Below are 24487 nucleotides of genomic sequence, written 5' to 3'. Positions count from 1 at the left end.
AGCCCCAAGGACCAGGTGGTGACCCGGGACCACGCCCAGGGACCAGGAGGTGACCCGTGACCAGCCCCAGAGACCTGGTGGTGACCAGCCCCACGGACCAGGTAGTGACCCGTGACCAGCCCCAGGGACCAGGTGACCCGTGACCAGCCCCAGGGACCAGGTAGTGACCAGACCCCACGGACCAGGTAGTGACCCGTGACCAGCCCCAGGGACCAGGTGCATGGTGACCCCTGACCAGCCCCAGGGATCAGGTGACCCGTGACCAGCCCCAGGGACCAGGAGGTGACCCGTGAACAGTTCCAGGGACCAGGTGGTGATCCGTGACCAGCCCCAGGGACCAGGTGGTAACCCGTGACCAGCCCCAGGGACCAGGTGGGGACCCGTGACCAGCTCCAGAGACCAGGAGGTGACCCGTGACCAGCCCAAGGGACCAGGTGGTGACCAGTGACCAGCACCAGGGACCAGGTGGTGACCCGTGACCAGCACCAGGGACCAGGTGGTGACCCGTGACCAGCCCCTGGGACCAGGTGGTGACCCGTGACCAGCCCCAGGGACCAGGTGGTGACCCGTGACCAGCCCCAGAAACCAGGAGGTAACCCGTGACCAACCCCAGGGACCAGGTGGTGACCCGTGACCAGCCCCAGGGACCAGGTGGTGACCCGTGACCAGCCCCAGGGACCAGGTGGTGACCCGTGGCAAACCCCAGCGACCAGGGGATTACCCGTGACCATCCCCAGGGACCAGGTGGTGACCCGTGACCAGCCACAGGGACATAGGGGTGACCTGTGACCAACCCCAGGGACCAGGGGGTGACCCGTGACCAGCCCCAGGGACCAGGGGTGACCTGTGACCAGCCCCAGGAACAGGTGGTGACCGGTGACCAACCCCAGGGACCATGTGGTGACCCGTGACCAGACGCAGGGACCAGGTGGTGACCCGTGACCAGCCCCAGGGACCAGGTGGTGACCCGTGACCAGCCCCAGGGACCAGGTGGTGACTCGTAACCAGCACCAGGGACCATGTGGTGACCAGCCCCAGGGGCCAGGTGGTGACCCGTGACCAGTACCAGGGACCAGGTGGTGACCCGTGACCAGCCCCAAGGACCAGGTGGTGACCCGTGACCAGCACCAGGGACCATGTGGTGACCAGCCCCAGGGACCAGGAGGTGACCCGTGACCAGCACCAGGGACAAGGTAGTGACCAGCCACAGGGACCAGGTGGTGACCAGCCCCAGGGACAAGGTGGTGACCCGTGACCAGCCCCAGGGACATAGGGGTGACCTGTGACCAGCCCCAGGGACCAGGGGGAGACCCGTGACCAGCCCCAGGGACCAGGGGTGACCTGTGACCAGCCCCAGGAACAGGTGGTGACCGGTGACCAACCCCAGGGACCATGTGGTGACCCGTGACCAGACGCAGGGACCAGGTGGTGACCCATGACCAGCCCCAGGGACCAGGTGGTGACCCGTGACCAGCCCCAGGGACCAGGTGGTGACTCGTGACCAGCACCAGGGACCATGTGGTGACCAGCCCCAGGGGCCAGGTGGTGACCCGTGACCAGTACCAGGGACCAGGTGGTGACCCGTGACCAGCCCCAGGGACCAGGTGGTGACCCGTGACCAGCACCAGGGACCATGTGGTGACCAGCCCCAGGGACCAGGAGGTGACCCGTGACCAGCACCAGGGACAAGGAAGTGACCAGCCACAGGGACCAGGTGGTGACCAGCCCCAGGGACAAGGTGGTGACCCGTGACCAGCCCCAGGGACCAGGTGGTGACCCGTGACCAGCACCAGGGACCAGGTGGTGACCTGTGACCAGCCCCAGGGACCAGGTGGTGACCCGTGACTAGCACCAGGGACCAGGTGGTGACCTGTGACCAGCCCCAGGGACCAGGTGGTGACCCGTGACCAGCCCCAGGGACCAGGTGGTGACCCGTGACCAGCACCAGGGACCAGGTGGTGACCCGTGACCAGCCCAAGGGACCAGATGGTGACCCGTGACCAGCACCAGGGACCAGGCGGTGACCCGTGACCAGCCCTAGGGACCAAGTGGTGACCCGTAACCAGTCCCAGGGACCAGGTGGTGACCCGTGACCAGCACCAGGGACCAGGCGGTGACCCGTGACCAGCCCCAGGGACCAGGTGGTTACCCGTGACCAGCCCCAGGGACCAGGTGGTGACCCGTGACCAGCCCCAGGGACCAGGTGGTGACCCGTGACCAGCCCCAGGGACCAGGTGGTGACCTGTGACCAGCACCAGGGACCATGTGGTAACCAGCCCCAGGGGCCAGGTGGTGACCCGTGACCAGCACCAGGGACCAGGTGGTGACCGGTGACCAGCCCCAGGGACCAGGTGGTGACCCGTGACCAGCACCAGGGACCATGTGGTGACCAGCCCCAGGGACCAGGAGGTGACCCGTGACCAGCACCAGGGACCAGGTGGTGACCAGCGACAGGGACCAGGTAGTGACCAGCCCCAGGGACAAGGTGGTGACCCGTGACCAGCACCAGGGACCAGGTGGTGTCCTGTGACCAGCCCCAGGGACCAGGTGATGACCCGTGACCAGCACCAGGGACCAGTGGTGACCCGTGACCAGCCCCAAGGACCAGGTGGTGACCCGTGACCAGCACCAGGGAGCAGGTGGTGACCCGTGACCAGCACCAGGGACCAAGTGCTGACCCTTGACCAGCACCAGGGACCAGGTGGTGACCAGCCCCAGGGACCAGGAGGTGACCTGTGACCAGCCCCAGGGAACAGGTGGTGACCCGTGACCAGCCCCAGGGTCCAGGTGGTGACCCGTGACCAGCCCCAAGGACCAGGTGGTGACCCGGGACCACGCCCAGGGACCAGGAGGTGACCCGTGACCAGCCCCAGAGACCTGGTGGTGACCAGCCCCACGGACCAGGTAGTGACCCGTGACCAGCCCCAGGGACCAGGTGACCCGTGACCAGCCCCAGGGACCAGGTAGTGACCAGACCCCACGGACCAGGTAGTGACCCGTGACCAGCCCCAGGGACCAGGTGCATGGTGACCCCTGACCAGCCCCAGGGATCAGGTGACCCGTGACCAGCCCCAGGGACCAGGAGGTGACCCGTGAACAGTTCCAGGGACCAGGTGGTGATCCGTGACCAGCCCCAGGGACCAGGTGGTAACCCGTGACCAGCCCCAGGGACCAGGTGGGGACCCGTGACCAGCTCCAGAGACCAGGAGGTGACCCGTGACCAGCCCAAGGGACCAGGTGGTGACCAGTGACCAGCACCAGGGACCAGGTGGTGACCCGTGACCAGCACCAGGGACCAGGTGGTGACCCGTGACCAGCCCCTGGGACCAGGTGGTGACCCGTGACCAGCCCCAGGGACCAGGTGGTGACCCGTGACCAGCCCCAGAAACCAGGAGGTAACCCGTGACCAACCCCAGGGACCAGGTGGTGACCCGTGACCAGCCCCAGGGACCAGGTGGTGACCCGTGACCAGCCCCAGGGACCAGGTGGTGACCCGTGGCAAACCCCAGCGACCAGGGGATTACCCGTGACCATCCCCAGGGACCAGGTGGTGACCCGTGACCAGCCCCAGGGACATAGGGGTGACCTGTGACCAACCCCAGGGACCAGGGGGTGACCCGTGACCAGCCCCAGGGACCAGGGGTGACCTGTGACCAGCCCCAGGAACAGGTGGTGACCGGTGACCAACCCCAGGGACCATGTGGTGACCCGTGACCAGACGCAGGGACCAGGTGGTGACCCGTGACCAGCCCCAGGGACCAGGTGGTGACCCGTGACCAGCCCCAGGGACCAGGTGGTGACTCGTAACCAGCACCAGGGACCATGTGGTGACCAGCCCCAGGGGCCAGGTGGTGACCCGTGACCAGTACCAGGGACCAGGTGGTGACCCGTGACCAGCCCCAAGGACCAGGTGGTGACCCGTGACCAGCACCAGGGACCATGTGGTGACCAGCCCCAGGGACCAGGAGGTGACCCGTGACCAGCACCAGGGACAAGGTAGTGACCAGCCACAGGGACCAGGTGGTGACCAGCCCCAGGGACAAGGTGGTGACCCGTGACCAGCCCCAGGGACATAGGGGTGACCTGTGACCAGCCCCAGGGACCAGGGGGAGACCCGTGACCAGCCCCAGGGACCAGGGGTGACCTGTGACCAGCCCCAGGAACAGGTGGTGACCGGTGACCAACCCCAGGGACCATGTGGTGACCCGTGACCAGACGCAGGGACCAGGTGGTGACCCATGACCAGCCCCAGGGACCAGGTGGTGACCCGTGACCAGCCCCAGGGACCAGGTGGTGACCCGTGACCAGCACCAGGGACCATGTGGTGACCAGCCCCAGGGGCCAGGTGGTGACCCGTGACCAGTACCAGGGACCAGGTGGTGACCCGTGACCAGCCCCAGGGACCAGGTGGTGACCCGTGACCAGCACCAGGGACCATGTGGTGACCAGCCCCAGGGACCAGGAGGTGACCCGTGACCAGCACCAGGGACAAGGAAGTGACCAGCCACAGGGACCAGGTGGTGACCAGCCCCAGGGACAAGGTGGTGACCCGTGACCAGCCCCAGGGACCAGGTGGTGACCCGTGACCAGCACCAGGGACCAGGTGGTGACCTGTGACCAGCCCCAGGGACCAGGTGGTGACCCGTGACCAGCACCAGGGACCAGGTGGTGACCTGTGACCAGCCCCAGGGACCAGGTGGTGACCCGTGACCAGCCCCAGGGACCAGGTGGTGACCCGTGACCAGCACCAGGGACCAGGTGGTGACCCGTGACCAGCCCAAGGGACCAGATGGTGACCCGTGACCAGCCCCAGGGACCAGGTGGTGACCCATGACCAGCCCCAGGGACCAGGTGGTGACCCGTGACCAGCCCCAGGGACCAGGTGGTGACCCGTGACCAGCCCCAGAGACCAGGTGGTGACCCATGACCAGCCCCAGGGACCACGTGGTGACCCGTGACCAGCCCTAGGGACCAAGTGGTGACCCGTAACCAGTCCCAGGGACCAGGTGGTGACCCGTGACCAGCACCAGGGACCAGGCGGTGACCCGTGACCAGCCCCAGGGACCAGGTGGTTACCCGTGACCAGCCCCAGGGACCAGGTGGTGACCCGTGACCAGCCCCAGGGACCAGGTGGTGACCCGTGACCAGCCCCAGGGACCAGGTGGTGACCTGTGACCAGCACCAGGGACCATGTGGTAACCAGCCCCAGGGGCCAGGTGGTGACCCGTGACCAGCACCAGGGACCAGGTGGTGACCGGTGACCAGCCCCAGGGACCAGGTGGTGACCCGTGACCAGCACCAGGGACCATGTGGTGACCAGCCCCAGGGACCAGGAGGTGACCCGTGACCAGCACCAAGGACCAGGTGGTGACCAGCGACAGGGACCAGGTAGTGACCAGCCCCAGGGACAAGGTGGTGACCCGTGACCAGCACCAGGGACCAGGTGGTGTCCTGTGACCAGCCCCAGGGACCAGGTGATGACCCGTGACCAGCACCAGGGACCAGTGGTGACCCGTGACCAGCCCCAAGGACCAGGTGGTGACCCGTGACCAGCACCAGGGAGCAGGTGGTGACCCGTGACCAGCCCCAGGGACCAAGAGATGACCCGTGACCAGCTCCAGGGGACCAGGTGGTGACCCGTGACCAGCCCCAGGGGACCAGTTTTTGACCCATGACCATCCCTAGGGACCAGGTGGTGACCAGTGACCTGCCCCAGAGACCAGGTGGTGACCCGTGACCAGCCCCAGGGACCAGGTGGTGACCCGTGACCAGCCCCAGGGACCAGGTGGTGACCCGTGACCAGCCCCAAGGACCAGGTGGTGACCCGTGACAAGCCCCAGGGACCAGGTGGTGACCCGTGACCAGCCCCAGGGACCAAGAGGTGACCCGTGACCAGCTCCACGGGACCAGGTGGTGACCCGTGACCAGCCCCAGGGGACCAGTTTGTGACCCATGACCAGCCCCAGGGACCAGGTGGTGACCAGTGACCTGCCCCAGAGACCAGGTGGTGACCCGTGACCAGCCCCAGGTGGTGACCCGTGACCAGCCCCAGGTGGTGACCCGTGACCAGCCCCAGGGACCAGGTGGTGACCCGTGACCAGCCCCAGGGACCGGGTGGTGACCCGTGACCAGCCCCAGGGACCAGGTGGTGACCCGTGACCAGCCCCAGGGACCAGGTGGTGACCCGTGCCCAGCCCCAGGGACCAGGTGGTGACCCGTGCCCAGCCCCAGGGACCAGGTGGTGACCAGCCCCAGGGACCAGGTAGTGACCAGCACCAGGGACCAGGTGGTGACCAGCCCTAGGGTCCAGGTGGTGACCCGTGCCCAGCCCCAGGGACCAGGTGGTGACCCGTGCCCAGCCCCAGGGAACAGATGGTGACCCTTGCCCAGCCCCAGGGACCAGGTGGTGACCCGTGACCAGCACCAGGGAACAGATGGTGACCCGTGCCCAGCCCCAGGGACCAGGTGGTGACCCGTGCCCAGCCCCAGGGACCAGGTGGTGACCCGTGCCCAGCCCCAGGGAACAGATGGTGACCCGTGCCCAGCCCCAGGGACCAGGTGGTGACCCGTGCCCAGCCCCAGGGAACAGATGGTGACCCGTGCCCAGCCCCAGGGACCAGGTGGTGACCCGTGCCCAGCCCCAGGGAACAGATGGTGACCCGTGCCCAGCCCCAGGGACCAGGTGGTGACCCGTGCCCAGCCCCTGGGACCAGGTGGTGACCCGTGACCAGCACCAGGGAACAGGTGGTGACCCGTGACCAGCCCCAGGGACCAGGTAGCGACCAGCACCAGGGACCAGGTGGTGACCCGTGACCAGCCCCAGAGACCAGGTGGTGACCCGTGACCAGCCCCAGGGAACAGGTGGTGACCAGCCCCAGGGACCAGGTAGCGGCCAGCACCAGGGACCAGGTGGTGACCCGTGACCAGCCCCAGAGACCAGGTGGTGACCCGTGACCAGCCCCAGGGACCAGGTGGTGACCAGCCCTAGGGACCAGGTGGTGACCCGTGACCAGCCCCAGGGACCAGGTGGTGACCCGTGACCAGCACCAGGGACCACGTGGTGACCCATGACCAGCCCCAGGGACCAGGTGGTGACCCGTGACCAGCACCAGGGAACAGATGGTGACCCGTGACCAGCCCCAGGGACCAGGTGGTGACCCGTGTCCAGCCCCAGGGGACCAGGTGGTGACCCGTGACCAGCCCCAGGGGACCAGGTGGTGACCCGTGACCAGCCCCAGGGACCAGGTGGTGACCCATGACCAGCCCCAGGGACCAGGTGGTGACCCATGACCAGCCCCAGGGGACCATTTGGTGACCCGTGACCAGCCCCAGGGACCAGGTGGTGACCCGTGACCAGCCCCAGGGGACCATTTGGTGACCCATGACCAGCCCCAGGGACCAGGTGGTGACCCATGACCAGCCCCAGCTAGGGACCAGGTGGTGACCCCTGACAAGTCCCAGGTACCAGGGGGTGACCCGTGACCAGCCCAAGGGACCAGATGGTGACCCGTGACCAGCCCCAGGGACCAGGTGGTGACCCATGACCAGCCCCAGGGACCAGGTGGTGACCCGTGACCAGCCCAAGGGACCAGATGGTGACCCGTGACCAGCCCCAGGGACCAGGTGGTGACCCGTGACCAGCCCCAGGGGACCAGGTGGTGACCCGTGACCAGCCCAAGGGACCAGATGGTGACCCGTGACCAGCCCAAGGGACCAGATGGTGACCCGTGACCAGCCCCAGGGACCAGGTGGTGACCCATGACCAGCCCCAGGGACCAGGTGGTGACCCGTGACCAGCCCCAGGGACCAGGTGGTGACCCGTGACCAGCCTCAGGGACTAAGTGGTGACCCGTGACCAGTTCCAGGGACCAGGTGGTGACCCGTGGCCAGCCTCAGAGACTAAGTGGTGACCCGTGACCAGCCCCAGGGACCAGGGGGTGACCCGTGACCAGTTCCAGGGACCAGGTGGTGACCCGTGGCCAGCCTCAGGGACTAAGTGGTGACCCGTGACCAGCCCCAGGGACCAGGGGGTGACCCGTGACCAGCGTCAGGGACTAAATGGTGACCCGTGACCAGTTCCAGGGACCAGGGGGTGACCCGTGACCAGCTTCAGGGACCAACTGAGGCCGGCCATAATTATCTTCACATAATTAACCAACTTTTCCTCCAGTGATTGTAATGTTAAACAATAAAACTCAATACGATACTTTTTTCCTCTCATGAGGGAAATATTTGATGAGTTGAGGGTAACCCTAAGTAAAATTAATCTCAGGATCCTATATCATTTATTCCATATGTTTATGTATTGATTATTTGCTTTTGATACCTGAGATTATGACTCCTAGATATTTCTCCAATAAATTCTTCAGATGTTTAATATTGTTCTGGTGATATATTTTAACTCTAGTATTATTATTACTAAGATCAAATCCCAACATTTTACAGCATTAAGCTGCATCCGCTAATGTTTTGTCTACGTGGAAAGTCTATACAGATTGTCTTTTAGCTTTTTTGTGAGTTTAACTCCCACATGGAACGTAAATCCCCGAGGGATTTAACTCCATTCACGCCAACTCTCTGCTGTCTTTATTAATAACCAAGATCTAATCAAAGATAAACCGCCATTACCATGTGCCTCCAGCTCTTTAGTCTTGTGTGGCGCAGTATTAAAGACCTTGTTGGTGTCAAGTTAAAGAATGTTACAGTCTTTCCTACTATCACCTTGAAATTTACAGGAAAAGAATGATAAAAATGTCTTAAACATGAACGGCCCTTAGTGAAACCTTTTCAAGGTGAAAACGAATTGCTTTGGCAATTATTAATTAAATCCATTTGCAGCAATTGGCACCACATCATCAACCATCCATCACTCCGGTACTCTGCTCGAGTCTAATGATTAATTAAACATGGTAGACAATGGGTCACTAAGCTTTGCTTTACCTTACTTAATCTCCCTGGATAATGTTTTGTCTGGCTCTGGGGACTAGTTTGTCCTCAGTTTGAATATTGTTTAATAACTTCCTCGCTAGTAACTACTAAACTAATTAACTACTGAACTAGTTAACTACTAAATTAGTCATCTCGACCTTCAAAGATTTGTTCTGCTGAATGCATAGTTGAGTTTCTTTAGTAAAATACAGAGATGAAGAATTTATTTGAAATACGTCACATTTCTCTTTCATTCTCAGTTACCTGACCTGCCTCAGATATAATTTGTGCAGTCTTTTCCTTAATCTTTCTTTTATATATCAGAAAAATGTTTTAGAAATTGTCATTGCCTGGTCTGCTATACACACTTCATAATTTCTTGATGCTTTCATTATTTCTTTAACATTTCTAGCTAGTTTGGGATATTGTTGTTCAAGATTGACTTCCTCATTCTCAGGCCTTTGATCATAGTTTTTCCTACAGATAAGATTTTTAATCACATGATTATCCATTTGAGGTCATTGTTATTTGACCTAACCAATCTTGATGGTACTCCACATCTTTGGTCTTTATTAAGCATGTTTAATTATATTTGTTTGAATATATATTGAAAAGTTTTTAATTTATTTTTGTTAAATCCTTTCTCCCATCTTCTTGAGGTTATCTTGAGATGATTTCGGGGCCTAGCGTCCCCGCGGCCCGGTCCTTGACCAGGCCTCTTGTTACACACACCTAAAATAGCAGAACGTAGCAGCTGTAACTTCCAGGTACCTATTTACTTCTAGGTAACAGGAGCATCAGGGAGAAAGAAACTTTTTGCCCATTTGTCTCCGCCTCCACCGGGGATCGAACCCGAAACCTCAGGACTACGAATCCGAAACACTGTCCACCCAGCTGTCAGGCTCCCCATGTTAATACTTCACCCATGTTGACCTTTACTCTTCACCTTTCACCCATGTTAATACTTCACCCATGTTGACCTTTACTCTCACCTTTCACCCATGTTAATACTTCACCCATGTTGACCTTTACTCTTCACGTTGTCAGATAATATACATTAAGATATTTTAACTTCTCGACGGTGATTCATAGTCTTCTTGGCTTAGCGCTTTGTTCTGATAATTACTGACATCTTAAGATCTCGCCATGTGCGAGAGAACCTTTTCCTGGGAGCAACTGTTGTCCCTCGCTGCTCACGTGCAAGTAACCTCATGGCCATTCTTCAGTATGGCGACTATGAAATGCATAATCTAAATGGGGCCTAACAAGAGAGAGATAATGATGAAGAACAATATATCTTGTTAGTTTGGTTTGTTGTCTTAGGCCTATCTACCTCTGGAGGGTTATTAAGGCCACACAAGTGCTCGCTGACCAAACAGCGAGAATACTTTATGTCAACACAACTGTAAACAATGGTTACAACCAAGAATGTGAAGGTTGTCCAATATGTAAATAAATCTTACTAGTCAAAATGTTGAGCGAGGTTCCTCAAGGATCCATCTTGGGCCCAACCCATTAAAATATACATCAATGAGATCGTTACAAAACATCAAGTTTGCACATGACACTAATATTTATGACAAGGTAGAATATTTATATTAAGGTAGGAAGTTAGGTCCACCCTAGCTGCCCTACACACCAGTGACCATAGTCAACAGCTCTATATATGGACCCAAAAACATCCTGTGGGCGGTAGTGGGCCATATACCCATCTTGTGGACGGTAGTGGACCCCCTGTTACGGCCACTATGGGTTGTAACCGGGTTCTTGATGGATGAACTTAAGTGATAGTATCCGACCCCAAGTCGGTAATGGCTTTCAAGCAGTTGGCTAGGTAAGGTAATGCAACAAAAAAGGGGAGAGATTAACACAACACTGATTCCTTTATCAATATATTCATCACCTTAAATAGAAACAAAATACGAAATATTACTACACTTAGATGTATATACAGATGTCGCTCCCACATAGGACACCGAGCACTCAACGACGCTAACACAATGCAGCCTTCGACGATCTTCGTGTTTCCCCGACACAGTACCGTTCCCGACCTGACCGGCCACAGTACTGGGAAACACTGACGCGTCTACCTTTGACGTGGGCCAGTCTACCGGCAGTCCCACGAGGTGCCTCTCTGCCCACAACCACTCTCCAGCCAAGTGCTGGCAGAGAACCTCAGCCATGCGCTGAGTGGGGCCTCTACACAGACAAATACAGGGGGGTACCGCACCCCTGGCAGGAGCCTCTAGCGGCGGGCTGGTAACGCTCCTCGACAGGCGCCTCACTGTCGGTGGTCTCTCCCATTCGCCAGTCCTGGGATACGCTGAATTCTTCCACAAACTCCACTAGCAGAAACTACACTATTCCTGATCGGCGGCGGCTCACTTGGTCGTCAGGCGAGACTTAGTTGGGAGAGTTTAGGCTGTCCAAGGTAGACAGCCGTCCTCAGTACCACTGCTGCCCCAAGTCGCCTCTGTGGATAAAGACACGTCATCAGTTATAGGATACTGGAGAAACCAAGAAGCAACACTAACTCACTCGGGCATTGACATTATGCTTGTAGCTCCAACAGATGGCGCTGGTCTTGAATCGCCACAGCCCCAGAGGTCACTTTCTATAACCTCACTAGTTAATCAAGGCAGGAATCAGGCTGTCACCACTAGATGGCGTCGTCCATATGGCGGCCGATACTGTTGGTGTTACGGCCATTATAGGTCTCAACCAGGTTCTTTGATGGTAGAACCAAACTTATAGTATCCGACCCCAAGTCGGTAATACGCTTTCAAGAAAGTGCCTATGTAGTGCATAAAAAAAGGGAGGGGATGAACAAAACATTGTTCCTTTCGTTAATGTATTAAATATCTTTCCACCACCGTTAAATAGATATATGTACACAGTCACCATAAATAATATATAAAGAAACGGACCAGGAAATCAAACGTGTTCACGTGCAGAGTTCATCAATCCCCAGTATTTCTTCACAGTCCAGTAGCGTATCCAACCTTACTGGGAAGAACACCGGCGAGTTCACCTATACGTGGGCCAGCCCACTGACAGTGTCATGAGGTGCCTGTACCCCAGCAACCGCTCTCCAGCTACTCGCTGGCAGAGTACCTCAGCCACACGCTGAGTGGGGTCACAAACCAATACAGGGGTAGCGATCCCCTGGCAGCAGTCTCTAGCGACCAGCTAGCAGCACTACTTAAGAGGCACCTCCCTGTCGTCAGTCTCTCCCCTAAGCCAGTCCCGAAGGTACGCCGATCTTTTCAACACTTAAGCACTTGCAGCTACCACACTGCTTCATCGGCGGCGGCTTACTTGGTCATTTTCAGCACCATGTAGGGAGACTGTACTCACCTAGTTGTGCTTGCGGGGGTTGAGCTCTGGCTCTTTGGTCCCGCCTCTCAACCGTCAATCAACTGTGGACTGCCCAAGATAAACTGCCCTCTCCAGTCCCGCTGCCCCCAGGCGTCACCTCTGTGGACAAAAACGTCATCAATGATCTTATGTCATCAAAAACGTCATCAATGATCTTATGTCATCAAAAACGTCATCAATGATCTTATGTCATCAAAAACGTCATCAATGATCAATTTAGCCATTTGATAGCCACCACAAGATGCCATTGTCCACATTATGTACTATTCCGGGGCAGTTCGGGTGCAGACTCGTAGATGGCGCTGGAACTGCCACTCTACCCCCCTAACAAGGGTGACGAGTCCGTAACAGTGGGGTTAGAGAGCACACTCACAGATGGTGCTGACGTTGCTACTCCATACTCCGACGTTGTAGTCGGGTTCGTAACAACCCCATACCCATCCTGTGGACGATAGTGGACCCCATACCCATCCTGTGGACGGTAGGGGACCCCATACCCATCCTGTGGACGGTAGTGGACCCCATACCCATTCAGTGGACGGTAGTGGACCCCATACCCATCCTCTGGGCGGTAGTGGACCCCATACCTATCCTCTGGGCGGTAGTGGACCCCATACCCATTCAGTGAACGGTAGTGAACCCCAAGCCCATCTTTTGGGCGGTAGTGGACCCCGTATTCATCCTGGGGCGGTCGTGGACCCCATACTCTTCCTATGGGTGGAAGTGAACCCCATACTAATCCTTTGAGCGGTAGTGGACCCAATACCCATCCTATAGGCGGTAGTGGATCCCATACCCATCCTGCGGGCGGTAGTTGATTTCATACCCATCCTGTGAGCGGTAGTGGACCCCTATACCCATCCTGTGGGCGGAAGTGGACCCCATACCCATCCTGTGGGTGATAGTGGATCCCATACCCATCCTGTGGGCGGTAGTTGACCTCATACCCATCCTGTGAGCGGTAGTGGACCCCTATACCCATCCTGTGAGCGGTAGTGGACCCCATACCCATCCTGTGGGCGGTAGTGGACCTCATACTCATCAAGTGGGCCATAGTGGACCCCCATACCCACCCAACAGGCGGCATTGGTCTCAATACTTGTCCCTTTGGGCGGTAGGGAATCCCCCATAAACATCGTGTGACTTACTGTGGACCCAATAGCAATTCTGTTTGCAGCAGTGTACCCCATAGACATTCTAACGTCATATCGTTTTCTGTGTACATTCGCGCACAACATTCTCTATATAATTTTTAAAGCATCAACTATTGTATATAATATTGTTTGGCGCCCGCATCATTATTATATGTAATAATTTATTGACTTATTATTATAATTTACAGAGGAGCACCAAGATTTCTTCTGAGTGCTAACCTTTAACAGGATGCACTGTAGAATAGTGGTTTAAATTATGGATGAAAACATTAGTTGACTCCGAATGGAGACATTATAACTTCTTTAACTATTTCCATTTAGTAACGAGAGCATTCAGCTGTCAACAGCTACCATCATCGCTGACGTCTTCACTAACATCTTTATTATTAAGCCTTAAAATCATCCAAAATACTGAAATAAGGAACCATAGGTGGTAGCTATGTATACCACAGGTGAACTATGAATATATAATGCATGGATTAATCTTACATATTTGGTGTATAAGGTTCTGAATGATTCCTTACACAGATTCCTGAAGGCTGTTGTGATGTTAGCCAACCTTGCATATGCCTCCGATCTTATTCTTGTTATGTGGGCTTCAGGAGACATGTTTGGTGTGATATCAACTCCTAGATCTTTCTCTCTGTCCGTTTCATGAAGGACTTTTTCTCCCATTCGTTATCTTGTGTCTGGTCTCCTGTTTCCACTGCCTAGTTTCATTACCTTACATTTACTTGGGTTGAACTTTAGTAGCCATTTGTTTGACCATTCATTCAGGATGTCTAGGTCATCTTGTAGCCTCCTACTATCTTCGTCTGTCTTAATCCTCCTCATAATCTTTGCATCATCAGCAAACAGTGAGAGGAACGATCTCCCTCTGGGAGATAATTTACATAGATCAGAAACAGTATAAGGTAAGGACTGAACCCTGTGGGACTCCACTGGTGACGCCTCGCCAATCTGAGACCTCACCCCTCACAGTGACTCACTATTTTCTGTTGCTTAGGTAATCTCTTATCCAGTGGAGTACCTTCCCTTTCACTCCCGCCTGCATCTCCAGCTTGTGCACGAGTCTCTTATGTGGTACTGTGTCAAAGGCTTTCTGGCAATCCAAAAATATGCATTCTGCCCATCCCTCTCTATCTTGCCTGATTTGTGTTGCTTTGTCGTAGAATTCCATTAATCCTGTGAGGCAGGACTTGCCATCCCTGAACCCATGCTGCTGTTCTGTTACAAAGTTCTTTCGTTCCAGATGTTCCACTAGTTTTTTCGCACAATCTTCTCCATCATCTTGCATGGTATGAGAGTTAGGGACACTGGCCAGTAGTTCAGTGCCGCCTACCTATCACCCTTCTTGTATATTGGGACTACATTGGCCATCTTCCACATTCATGGCAGTTCACCTATTACCGGTGATTTGTGCCTGCACTCACAATGGAGAGTGCAGGCACAGAGCTTATGCTACTTCCTTTAGTATCCATAGTGAGATTCAATCCGAGCCTATAGCCTTTGTCACATCCAATTCTAGCAGATGCTCCCTCACCTTCCCCCTGGTGGTCACAAACTCCTCTAGTGGCGTCTGGTTGGATATTTCCCCTCTTATCTCTAGGACTTCTCCTTGCTGTACTGTAAAGACCTCCGGGAATTTCTTATTGAGTTCTTTGCCCACCTCCTTGTCGTTTGTAGTGAATCTGTCTGCCCCTATCCTCAATTTCATTACCTGTTCCTTCACGGTTGTTTTTCTCCTGATGTGACTGTGCAGCGATTTAGGTTGAGTCTTCACCTTGCGTGCTATTCATTTTCATATTGTCGCTCTGTCTCTCTTCTCACCCTGACGTACTCATTCCTGTCACTGTGGTATCTTTCTCTGCTCTCTATTGTCCTGTTATTTCTATAGTTTCTCCATGCCCTTTTACTTCGTTGCTTCGCTATCTTACATCTCTGATTAAACCATGGGTTTATTGTCTCCATTTCATTTTTTTTACTTTTGGACTGGGATGAACTTCTCTGCTGCCTCCTTACACTTCTGCATGATGTAGTCCATCATGTCTTGGGCCGTCATTCCTCTGTGCTCTGTTTCCCAAGCTACATCTGTTAGAAATTTTCTTCTCCTCATAGTTTCCCTTCCAGAACGCCGGCCTTTTGTGTTCTGAGCCTTTCCTTGAGTATCTTTACCCTACTTCGACCAGGTACTCAAACATCAATACACTGTGATCACTCATTTCCACTCGGGGTTCGTAACCAATTTCCCTTATGTCGGAGTCGTTCAGAATGAATACTAGGTCGAGTCTGGCTGGTTCATCGTTGCCTCTCATTCTTGTAGCATCCCTAACGTGCTGACTTAAAAAGTTCCTGGTCGCCACTTCCAGTAGTTTAGCTCTCCATCTTTCCTCACCTCTATGTGGTTCCTTGTTTCCCCAGTCTATCCTTTCGTGATTAAAGTCCCCCATGATGAGCAGGTGGGATCGGTTTCTACTGGCGGCAGCAGTTGCTCTCTCAATTATGGTGTTAACCACTTTGTTGTTCCTGTCATACTCTTGCCTGGGTCTTCTGTCATTTGGTGGTGGGTTATATATCACTGCTTCTACTATTCTTGGTCCTCCCATCGTCATGGTGGACAGAACCATGAAGTCTCTGAACCCCTCGCAGCCAGAAATAGTAATTTTCTCGAAACTCCATTCCTTTCTCATCAGTAGGGCCACTCTACCACCCCCCCCCTTTCTTCCCTCTCTCTCCTTATTACAGTGTACTCCTGGGGAAACACGACATTCGATATTATTCCTGAGAGTTTTGTTTCAGTGAGGCCAATTACATCCGGGTTTGCTTCTTGTGTACATTCCCTAAGTTCACTTGCCTTGTTTGTGATCTCATCTATGTTCGAGTACATTACCTTAAAGCTGACTCTCTTCTGTCCATTCTCAGTTTCTGTCGATTCCCCTGGAGTGGGGGGGGGGGCAAGGGGTGTCTGTGGGGGGAGGACCTGGGAAGGGGGACCTGAGGTGCGAAGGGATTTGGAGGCTCTGGTACATGGGGGGCATGCATGGTCTGTGGTGGTGTGGCTGAGAGGGTCTGGTGTTGGGGGTCACTTAGGGCATGGGACCGGGGAGCAGAGGGGGCATGTGGTGGAGGGAGAGGGAGGTCATGGGCTGGGGTTGTAGGGGAGTTTGGGGTGGGACGGCAGGGAGAACAGTGGTTAGGGAGGGAGCTTGTGAGATGGTTAACAGAGTATTATCAGATGCTGGGGGATAAGGGAAGGGGGGGGTCAAGGAAAGGGGTGACAGGGAGGGTATGGGTTGAGAGGGGTGGTGGGGCAGGGAGGATATTGGGTGAGGGAGGAGGGGGCCAAGAAGGGAATGGGGTGAGGGAAGAGCGGGGCCCAGGAGGGTATGGAGTGTTCGGGAGGGAATGGGGTGAGAGGGGATAGGGAACAGCGAGGATAGGGAGTGATGGGGAAGGGGGGTACAGGGAGGGAAGGACTTGGAGGGGAACGGGAGAGGGGGAGGGAGGGTTGACTGAGCCTTGGGATGAGGGCAGGGAGGGTTCAGTGTAGGTGGGGATTTCTATGTGGAGGAAGATACGGGTGTTGTTCTCTCCTCTGGGGTTGCTGGGGCGCTGGTTGGGATTATTCCACTATCCTCTGGGGCTGCTGAGTTGGGGTCTGTTGCTCCCTGGTTCTGTCCTCTCCCCCTGTGTTTTCTCCTCGCTTCTGCTGCCTTTACTCTCCCTTCCTTTGTCATGTCCCTCTGGAGGAATACTTTCCTGTAACCTCCCACATGGTACAGAAGGCTCTTCCTTGCTAGAATTTCTTCCTTTACGTGCTCGTTTGTAAACATTATCTTTATCAGACGATCTCTGTCCTTGTTGTACCAGCCTACCCTGAACACCTTCTCTATGCATGGTCCAGCCCCTTCCACTTGCAACCTCTGTTGTATCCCGTGCACTGCCTCATTGTCTTTACTAATCCACTCCATCTTATTGGAGCCTTCCTGTTCTTTAATGCCTGCTACTACCACTGATCGTTTCCTCTAAAGCAGTTGACTAGTGCACCTTGCCGCTTCCTATGAGGCAGCTGCTTTCATGGCTGCCTCCCTCTCTGTGGTCATTACATCTGGACTCTTTTTAAGTATCTCAGCAAATGTTGCTTGTACAGTGGCAGTCTCTTCCACTGATACATTTCCACCTTCTCTTGGTATGGTGTTTGGAGCTGAGTCGGAGTATTGTTTTCCTTGAGCCTTCTTATCTCCTCATTTGCTGCTAATAGCTCTTTATGCAGGATGCTGATTGCATCCCTCATTTGCTTCTTCTCCTTGCTGATACAATTCCAAGCTTGGTCAAACATCTCATTCATTTGGACTCACTCACTTTTCCCTGTGTGTGTGTGTTTACTAGTTGTGTTTGCTAGTTGTGTTTTTACGGGGGTTGAGCTTTGCTCTTTCGGCCCGCCTCTCAACTGTCAATCAACTGCTTACTAACTACTTTTTTTTTTTTTTTTTTTTTTTCCACACCACACACACACACCACACACACACACACACTGTGTGTGTGTGTGTGTGTGTGTGTGTACTCACCTAGTTGTACTCACCTAGTTGTGCATGCGGGAGTTGAGCTCTGGTTCTTTGGTCCCGCCTTTCAACCGTCAATCAACAGGTGTACAGGTTCCTGAGCCTATTGGGCTCTACCATATCTACACTTGAAACTGTGTATGGAGTCAGCCTCCACCACATCACTTCCTAATGCAATCCATTTTCAACCACTCTGACACTAAAAAAGTTCTTTCTAATATCTCTGTGGCTCATTTGGGCACTCAGTTTCCACTTGTGTCCCCTAGTGCGTGTGCCCCTTGTGTTAAATAGCCTGTCTTTATCAACCCTGTCGATTCCCTTGAGAATCTTGAATGTGGTGATCATGTCCCCCCTAACTCTTCTGTCTTCCAACGAAGTGAGGTTTAATTCCCGTAGTCTCTCCTCGTAGCTCATACCTCTCAGCTCGGGTACTAGTCTGGTGGCAAACCTTTGAACCTTTTCCAGTTTAGTCTTATGCTTGACTAGATATGGACTCCATGCTGGTGCCGCATACTCCAGGATTGGTCTGACATATGTGGTATATAATGTTTTGAAAGATTCCTTACACAAGTTTCTAAAGGCCGTTCTTATGTTAGCCAACCTGGCATATGCTGCTGATGGTATCCTCTTGATATGAGCTTCAGGGGACAGGTCTGAAGTGATATCAACCCCCAGGTCTTTCTCTCTCTCTGACTCTTGAAGTATTTCATCTCCCAAATGATACCTTGTATCTGGTCTCCTGCTTCCTACCCCTATCTTCATTACATTACATTTGCTTGGGTTAAACTCTAACATCCATTTGTTCGACCATTCCTGCAGCTTGTCCAGGTCTTCTTGAAGCCTCAAGCTGTCCACCTCTGTCTTAATCCTTCTCATAATTTTGGCGTCGTCTGCAAACATTGAGAGGAATGAGTCTATACCCTCTGGGAGATAATTTACGTATATCAGAAACAGGATAGGCCCAAGTACAGAGCCCTGTGGGACTCCACTGGTGATTTCACGCCATTCTGAGGTCTCATCCCTCATTGTAACTCTCTGCTTCCTATTGCTTAGGTACTCTCTTATCCACTGGAGCGCCCTACCAGTTACTCCTGCCTGTTTCTCCAGCTTATGCATCAACCTTTAATGGGGTACTGTGTCAAAGGCTTTCCTACAGTCCAAAAAAATGCAGTCCGCCCATCCTTCTCTTTCTTGCTTAATCTTTGTCACCTGATCGTAGAATTCTATCAAGCCTGTAAGGCAAGATTTACCCTCCCTGACCCCATGTTGATGGGTTGTCACGAAGTCTCTTCTCTCCAGATGTGTTACTAGGTTTTTTCTCACAATCTTCTCCGTCACCTTGCATGGTATACAAGTTAAGGACACTGGCCTGTAGTTCACTGCCTCTTGTCTGTCACCCTTTTTATATACTGTATTTTTGTACTACATTAGCAGTCTTCATATTTCTGGTAGGTCTCCCGTTTCCAGTGACCTACTATACACTATGGAGAGTGGCAAGCAAAGTGCTCCTGCACACTCTTTCAATACCCATGGTGAGATTCTGTCCGGCCCAACAGCTTTTCTCACATCCAGCTCCAATAGGTGCTTCTTGACCTCATCTCTTGTAATTTCGAACCTATCCAAGGTCACCTGAGGCCGGATTCAGGAAGGTACTTACGAAGGTTTTTCCTCTTAGCTACGAATGTTTTCCTTCTTAGCGCCTTCGTGGCGGCTACGGCGGTATTCAGGTAGCTACACTAAATGGAAAAACCTTCGTAAGTTCATTCCTGGATCTAAGTGTGGTTTCGACCACTCGTAGCTTTACGTAAACTGGATATAACTCAATTTTTCTCTACTACATAACACTCGGATCGATTTTAAGATTTTGGAACATAAGCAAAAGATTATAAAAATTGAATCTAGTGAAGAGGAGTCCTTCGTGTTAGTTATATATGCATTCTCTGCTTGAAACTTAAAGTAAATATGTCTTTTATGATAGTAGAATTAGTTTTATAATAGCAAGATATTATTCCCGTAGTTATTAAGTAAATAAACACAGGTGAACATGAAATATGAGAGAAGGTGATGAGCCCTGCCTGATGGGATCATTTACTATCACCAAATGCCCCTGTTCACCTAGTAGTAAGGGTGTACCTTAGCTATACATACCCATTTCTAATTTATTTAGTTTGGTTTTATTTTGAAATTAAATCTGGGTGAGACATAAAATAAAAATATGCTGCTCAAATGATGTTAGGTAAGGAGAAGGGTAAAAATGTCAAAAACTTTATTCATTGAATACTTAAACCTATAATTATGACTATATAGATTATTAAAAAAGAGAGAGGGAAGTAGGGGTCCAAGACCTCTTCCTGTTATACAATTTGGGTGTGAAACAAGCAATTATCAAAAGAAGGCCCCATGCCGGGAAGGCTATATAGCAGTAAGGCAGTGAGGTGAGGCAGCTACTTATTTGAGAAATGCTTATTTTATTTACCTTATAAGCTGAGGCAACTTATTTTATTTGAGGAATACTCAGCTGATTCCTCTACATTTAGCATGGAACAAATTTGTGTCCAAGACCTCTTCCTGTTACACAATTTGGATGTGTGTAACCAAACTAGAAGTGCTCTACAAATCAAGGGACCCAGAATGTGGAATGACCTCCCGAATCATGTCAAAGGCTGTACCTCTCTCAACCAGTTTAAAAGTTAAACTAAGTACTGCCTAATTAACTCCATGCAACCTAACTTACCTCCTAAATGTCAACCCATGTCTTGCTATTTTTTAAACAACGCTGTTCACCAACATGTGCAATTGCTGATTTATGTTATGTTAACCCCCCGTTTTGTATTTTTTATTCCTTCTTTCAACACATTTTATACCTAATCCCGATTACTATTAAGTTTTAGTCTGTGTTTTTCCCCCCACACCTTGCCCGAAATGCTATGAGTATTAGTGGCTTTAGGTATTGTATGTACTAGCTCTGTCTATAAATCCAACATTATGTTTGTAAATCAACTGTATGTACTTTTCCTGAATAAAATGTGTATATTATTTATTTTTTAATCAGTAAGTATTAAAAGAAGGCACCAAGCTGGGAAGGCTATGTAGCACCATTGTGTGTAACAATAAACCAATTTTTTTTTTTAACAAATAATGCACCTGTATGGTAAAACAAATCCTGTCAGCTGTAAAAATATTGATGCAGTTATTTAAATGAAAAATATAATGAAAGAAATATTACTGGTTTATTTTTATCCTATCTTTTTGTACTGTACAGTATATCCAAGGAAGTGAAAAATTGAGACATAATGCACAATTTAATGAATGATTAGCATGGATTAGCAGTTCAAAAGAAATATGACTATTACATATCAACATGAGATCTTAATGATCCATGGTCAACATGATTTAATAAGGATAATACAGTACTGAATTTGTAAAATACAAACTATAATTTAAAATCTTTATTACTGATATTATTTATTAAGAAGATTAGGTATACACAGCAATGTACTACTACCCTATTCTATATGGAATATTACACAGTGTAGATAAAAAACTAGCTATAAGTTTATCTAATATTCCCATCTCACAGGATGGTTAGACATACTGTACATGGAATCAATTTAGAAAATACCAGCCTCAATACAAGAAACAAATCAACTCTGACTAAACAACTCTAAGCAATTTTCACAAGAGGTAAGCACTGAATTATGGAAACATTATATTATAATTACTCTTACCAGTTTCTACCAGACTCCTCTCAAACAATGTATTTTGAAACATGTTTAGGTATACACAGCAATGTGCTGCTTCCCTATTCTGTATAAAGGACCACACAGTGTAGATCAAAAACCAGCTACAAGCTCATCCAACATCCTCACCTCACAGATTGGCCAGTCATATATGGAATTAGGAGAGAACAAAATAATTAATGCTGATCTATTAGCCTCCACTGGCAAAATCTGGGTGCAGCACAAGAATATCTTCCAATATTCCTGAGTGTATGAAGTAATTACAGAGCTCAAAATACCTCATTCCATTTGGTATGAAGTCACTGATAACAGGGCAATCACAGATATAGTGTTGGAGAGTATGTTCTCTCAAGTAGGACTGAAAACAGATGTTTTTTTTTCCACCAAGAGGGCTATAAACCCATGGAAGAGCCTACCCGCTGAAGCCGTAAATGCCATATTCCAGCTATAAAATATCATTAAGACAATTGGCGGGCCCTTTAACAAGCCGCCGGCTTTCTGTCCTTTTCGAGGCCACTAGATAGTTAGTGGCCCTTGGGTAAATTCAGTAAATATATACAATAATTGTCAGCGCATCTTCCGAGCAACACGGACAGCTACACAGTATCTCTTAGAATTACGTAGGTAAACAACAATTGTAACATATTTGTTTACTACAATGTCGGTGCTGGCTGTAGAAGTTGAAAAAACATTGTTTTACTTCGAAATATACTAATTTTATAAGAAAATTCGACGTAAATAGGAGGCAGTAGAGCTCCGATAAGCCAGCGCTAAATCTTCAATATGAAGAATGTTGCTGCTCTCTGATTGGCCAAACGAAACACAGTAGTGACCTCTATCGGCACGCAGGTGAACCAACAATTTTCTTCCTAAGTGGACGTTATTGAATTGCACCTAAGCCTCTTCTTAGGGCACACTTAGGAACCATCGTAGCAAACCCACTTACGAAGAAATACACAGAGCTTCCTGAATCTAGGTCCTGGTTTGCTGACACCTCTCCTAGCGCCGTGACTTCTCCCTGTTCTATTGTAAAGACCTCCTGGAACCTTTTGTTGAGTTCTTCACACACCTCTTTGTCATTCTCTGTGTACCTATCCCCGCCCACGCTAAGTTTCATCACCTGTTCCTTCACTGTTGTCTTCTTCCTGATGTGACTGTGTAGTAGCTTTGGTTCGGTCTTGGCTTTATTAGCTATATAATTTTCATACCTTTTCTCAGCTGCTCTTCTCACACTGACATACTCGTTCCTGGTTCTCAGGTATCTCTCTCTACTTTCTGGTGTTCTGTTATTACGGAAGTTCCTCCATGCCCTTTTGTTCAGCTCTTTTGCTTTCATACATTCCATATTAAACCACGGATTCTTCCTTTGCTTCTCTGTTTTTTCCTGTCGGGCTGGGACAAACCTGCTTACAGCCTCCTGACATTTTTGGGTAACATAGTCCATCATGTTTTGTACGGACTTGGTTTCGAGTTCTGTGTCCCAATGTATATCCCATAGGAATTTATTCATCTCCTCATAGTTTCCCTTTCGGTACGCCAGCTCAACCAGGTACTCAAAGCTCAATACACTATGATCACTCATTCCCAAGGGGGCTTCCAACTTAACTTCCCTTATATCCGACTCATTTAGGGTAAATATCACATCAAGCATGGGAAGCAAGCATCAAGAAGGATGATGGGAAGGATTGAGATAGGGAAGATAGAGATAGAGAGAGAGAGAGGGAGGAGGGGAGACAGGGTATTTGTGTGTGAAATGATGGCTTGGGGTAGGGGGGGGGGAAGAAGAGGTAAAAAAAGTTGAGCCAGAGCTCAACCCCCGCAAGAACAAATAGGTGAGTACACACACACACACACTGTTGAAGTTCAACCCAAGTAAATGCAAAGTAATGAAACTAGGCAGTGGAAACAGGAGGCTAAACACAGGATTCAGAATAGGAGATGAAGTACTTAATGAAACAGACAGAGAGAAAGATCTAGGAGTTGATATCACACCAAACCTGTCTCCTGAAGCCCACGTAAAAAGAAATAACGTCTGCGGCATATGCGAGGCTGGCTAACACCAGAACAGCGTTCAGGAACCTGTGTAAGGAATTATTCAGAATCTTGCACACCACATATGTAAGACCAATCCTGGAGTATGCGGCCCAGGATGGAGCCCGTACCTTGTCAAGCACAAGACGAAGCTCGAAAAAGTCCAAAGGTATGCCACTAAACTAGTCCCAGAACTAAGAGGCATGTGTTACGAGGAAAGGCTGCGGGAAATGCACCTTACGACACTGAAAGACAGATGAGTAAGGGAAGACATGATCACAACCTTCAAAATCCTCAGGGGAATAAACAAGGATAAACTATTCAACACTGGCGGGACGTGAACAAGGTGACATAGGTGGAAACTGAGTACCCACATGAGCCACATGGACGTTAGAAGGAACTTTTTCAGTGTCAGAGTAGTTAACGGATGGAATGCTTTAGGCAGTGATGTGGTGGAGGCTGACTCAATACACAATTTTAAATGTAGATATGATAGAGCCCAGTAGGCTCAGGAACCTGTACACCAGTTGATTGACAGTTGAGAGGCGGGACCAAAGAGCCAAAGCTCAACCCCCTCAAGCACAAATAGGTGAGTACACACACACACACGCTTACACACACTCATGTGTGCACACAGACATGCACGTATACACACACACAGTCTGTGTGTGTGTGTACGAGATGTTGCCCCTCT

General features: G+C 51.7%; 1 protein-coding gene and 1 long non-coding RNA gene across 2 annotated transcripts in view; both read right to left on the bottom strand.

The window, feature by feature from the left end:
• Positions 1–10147, bottom strand: part of LOC138351705 (uncharacterized) — a 53296-nt gene extending 43149 nt beyond the window's left edge. The window contains exons 1-2 of the mRNA XM_069303725.1: positions 10059–10147; positions 9293–9405 (exon numbers count right to left, since the gene is read on the bottom strand). Of these exons, the coding sequence (XP_069159826.1) occupies positions 9293–9405; positions 10059–10147 (202 nt within the window). The remainder of the gene's footprint in view (positions 1–9292; positions 9406–10058) is intronic.
• Positions 10148–10807: 660 nt separating this feature from the next.
• On the bottom strand, positions 10808–12358 carry LOC138351532 (uncharacterized). Its single transcript, XR_011222490.1, has 2 exons — positions 12286–12358; positions 10808–11401 (listed from the first exon to the last, which is right to left on the bottom strand). It is a non-coding gene; the product is annotated as an uncharacterized lncRNA (long non-coding RNA).
• Between the last annotated feature and the right edge of the window lie 12129 nt (positions 12359–24487).

The sequence above is a fragment of the Procambarus clarkii genome, chromosome 50 (assembly GCF_040958095.1).
Source record: "Procambarus clarkii isolate CNS0578487 chromosome 50, FALCON_Pclarkii_2.0, whole genome shotgun sequence".
Taxonomy (NCBI): Eukaryota; Metazoa; Arthropoda; class Malacostraca; order Decapoda; family Cambaridae; genus Procambarus; species Procambarus clarkii.
Note: the sequence above shows the minus strand (reverse complement) of the source record. Positions and strands in the feature narration are given on the sequence as shown.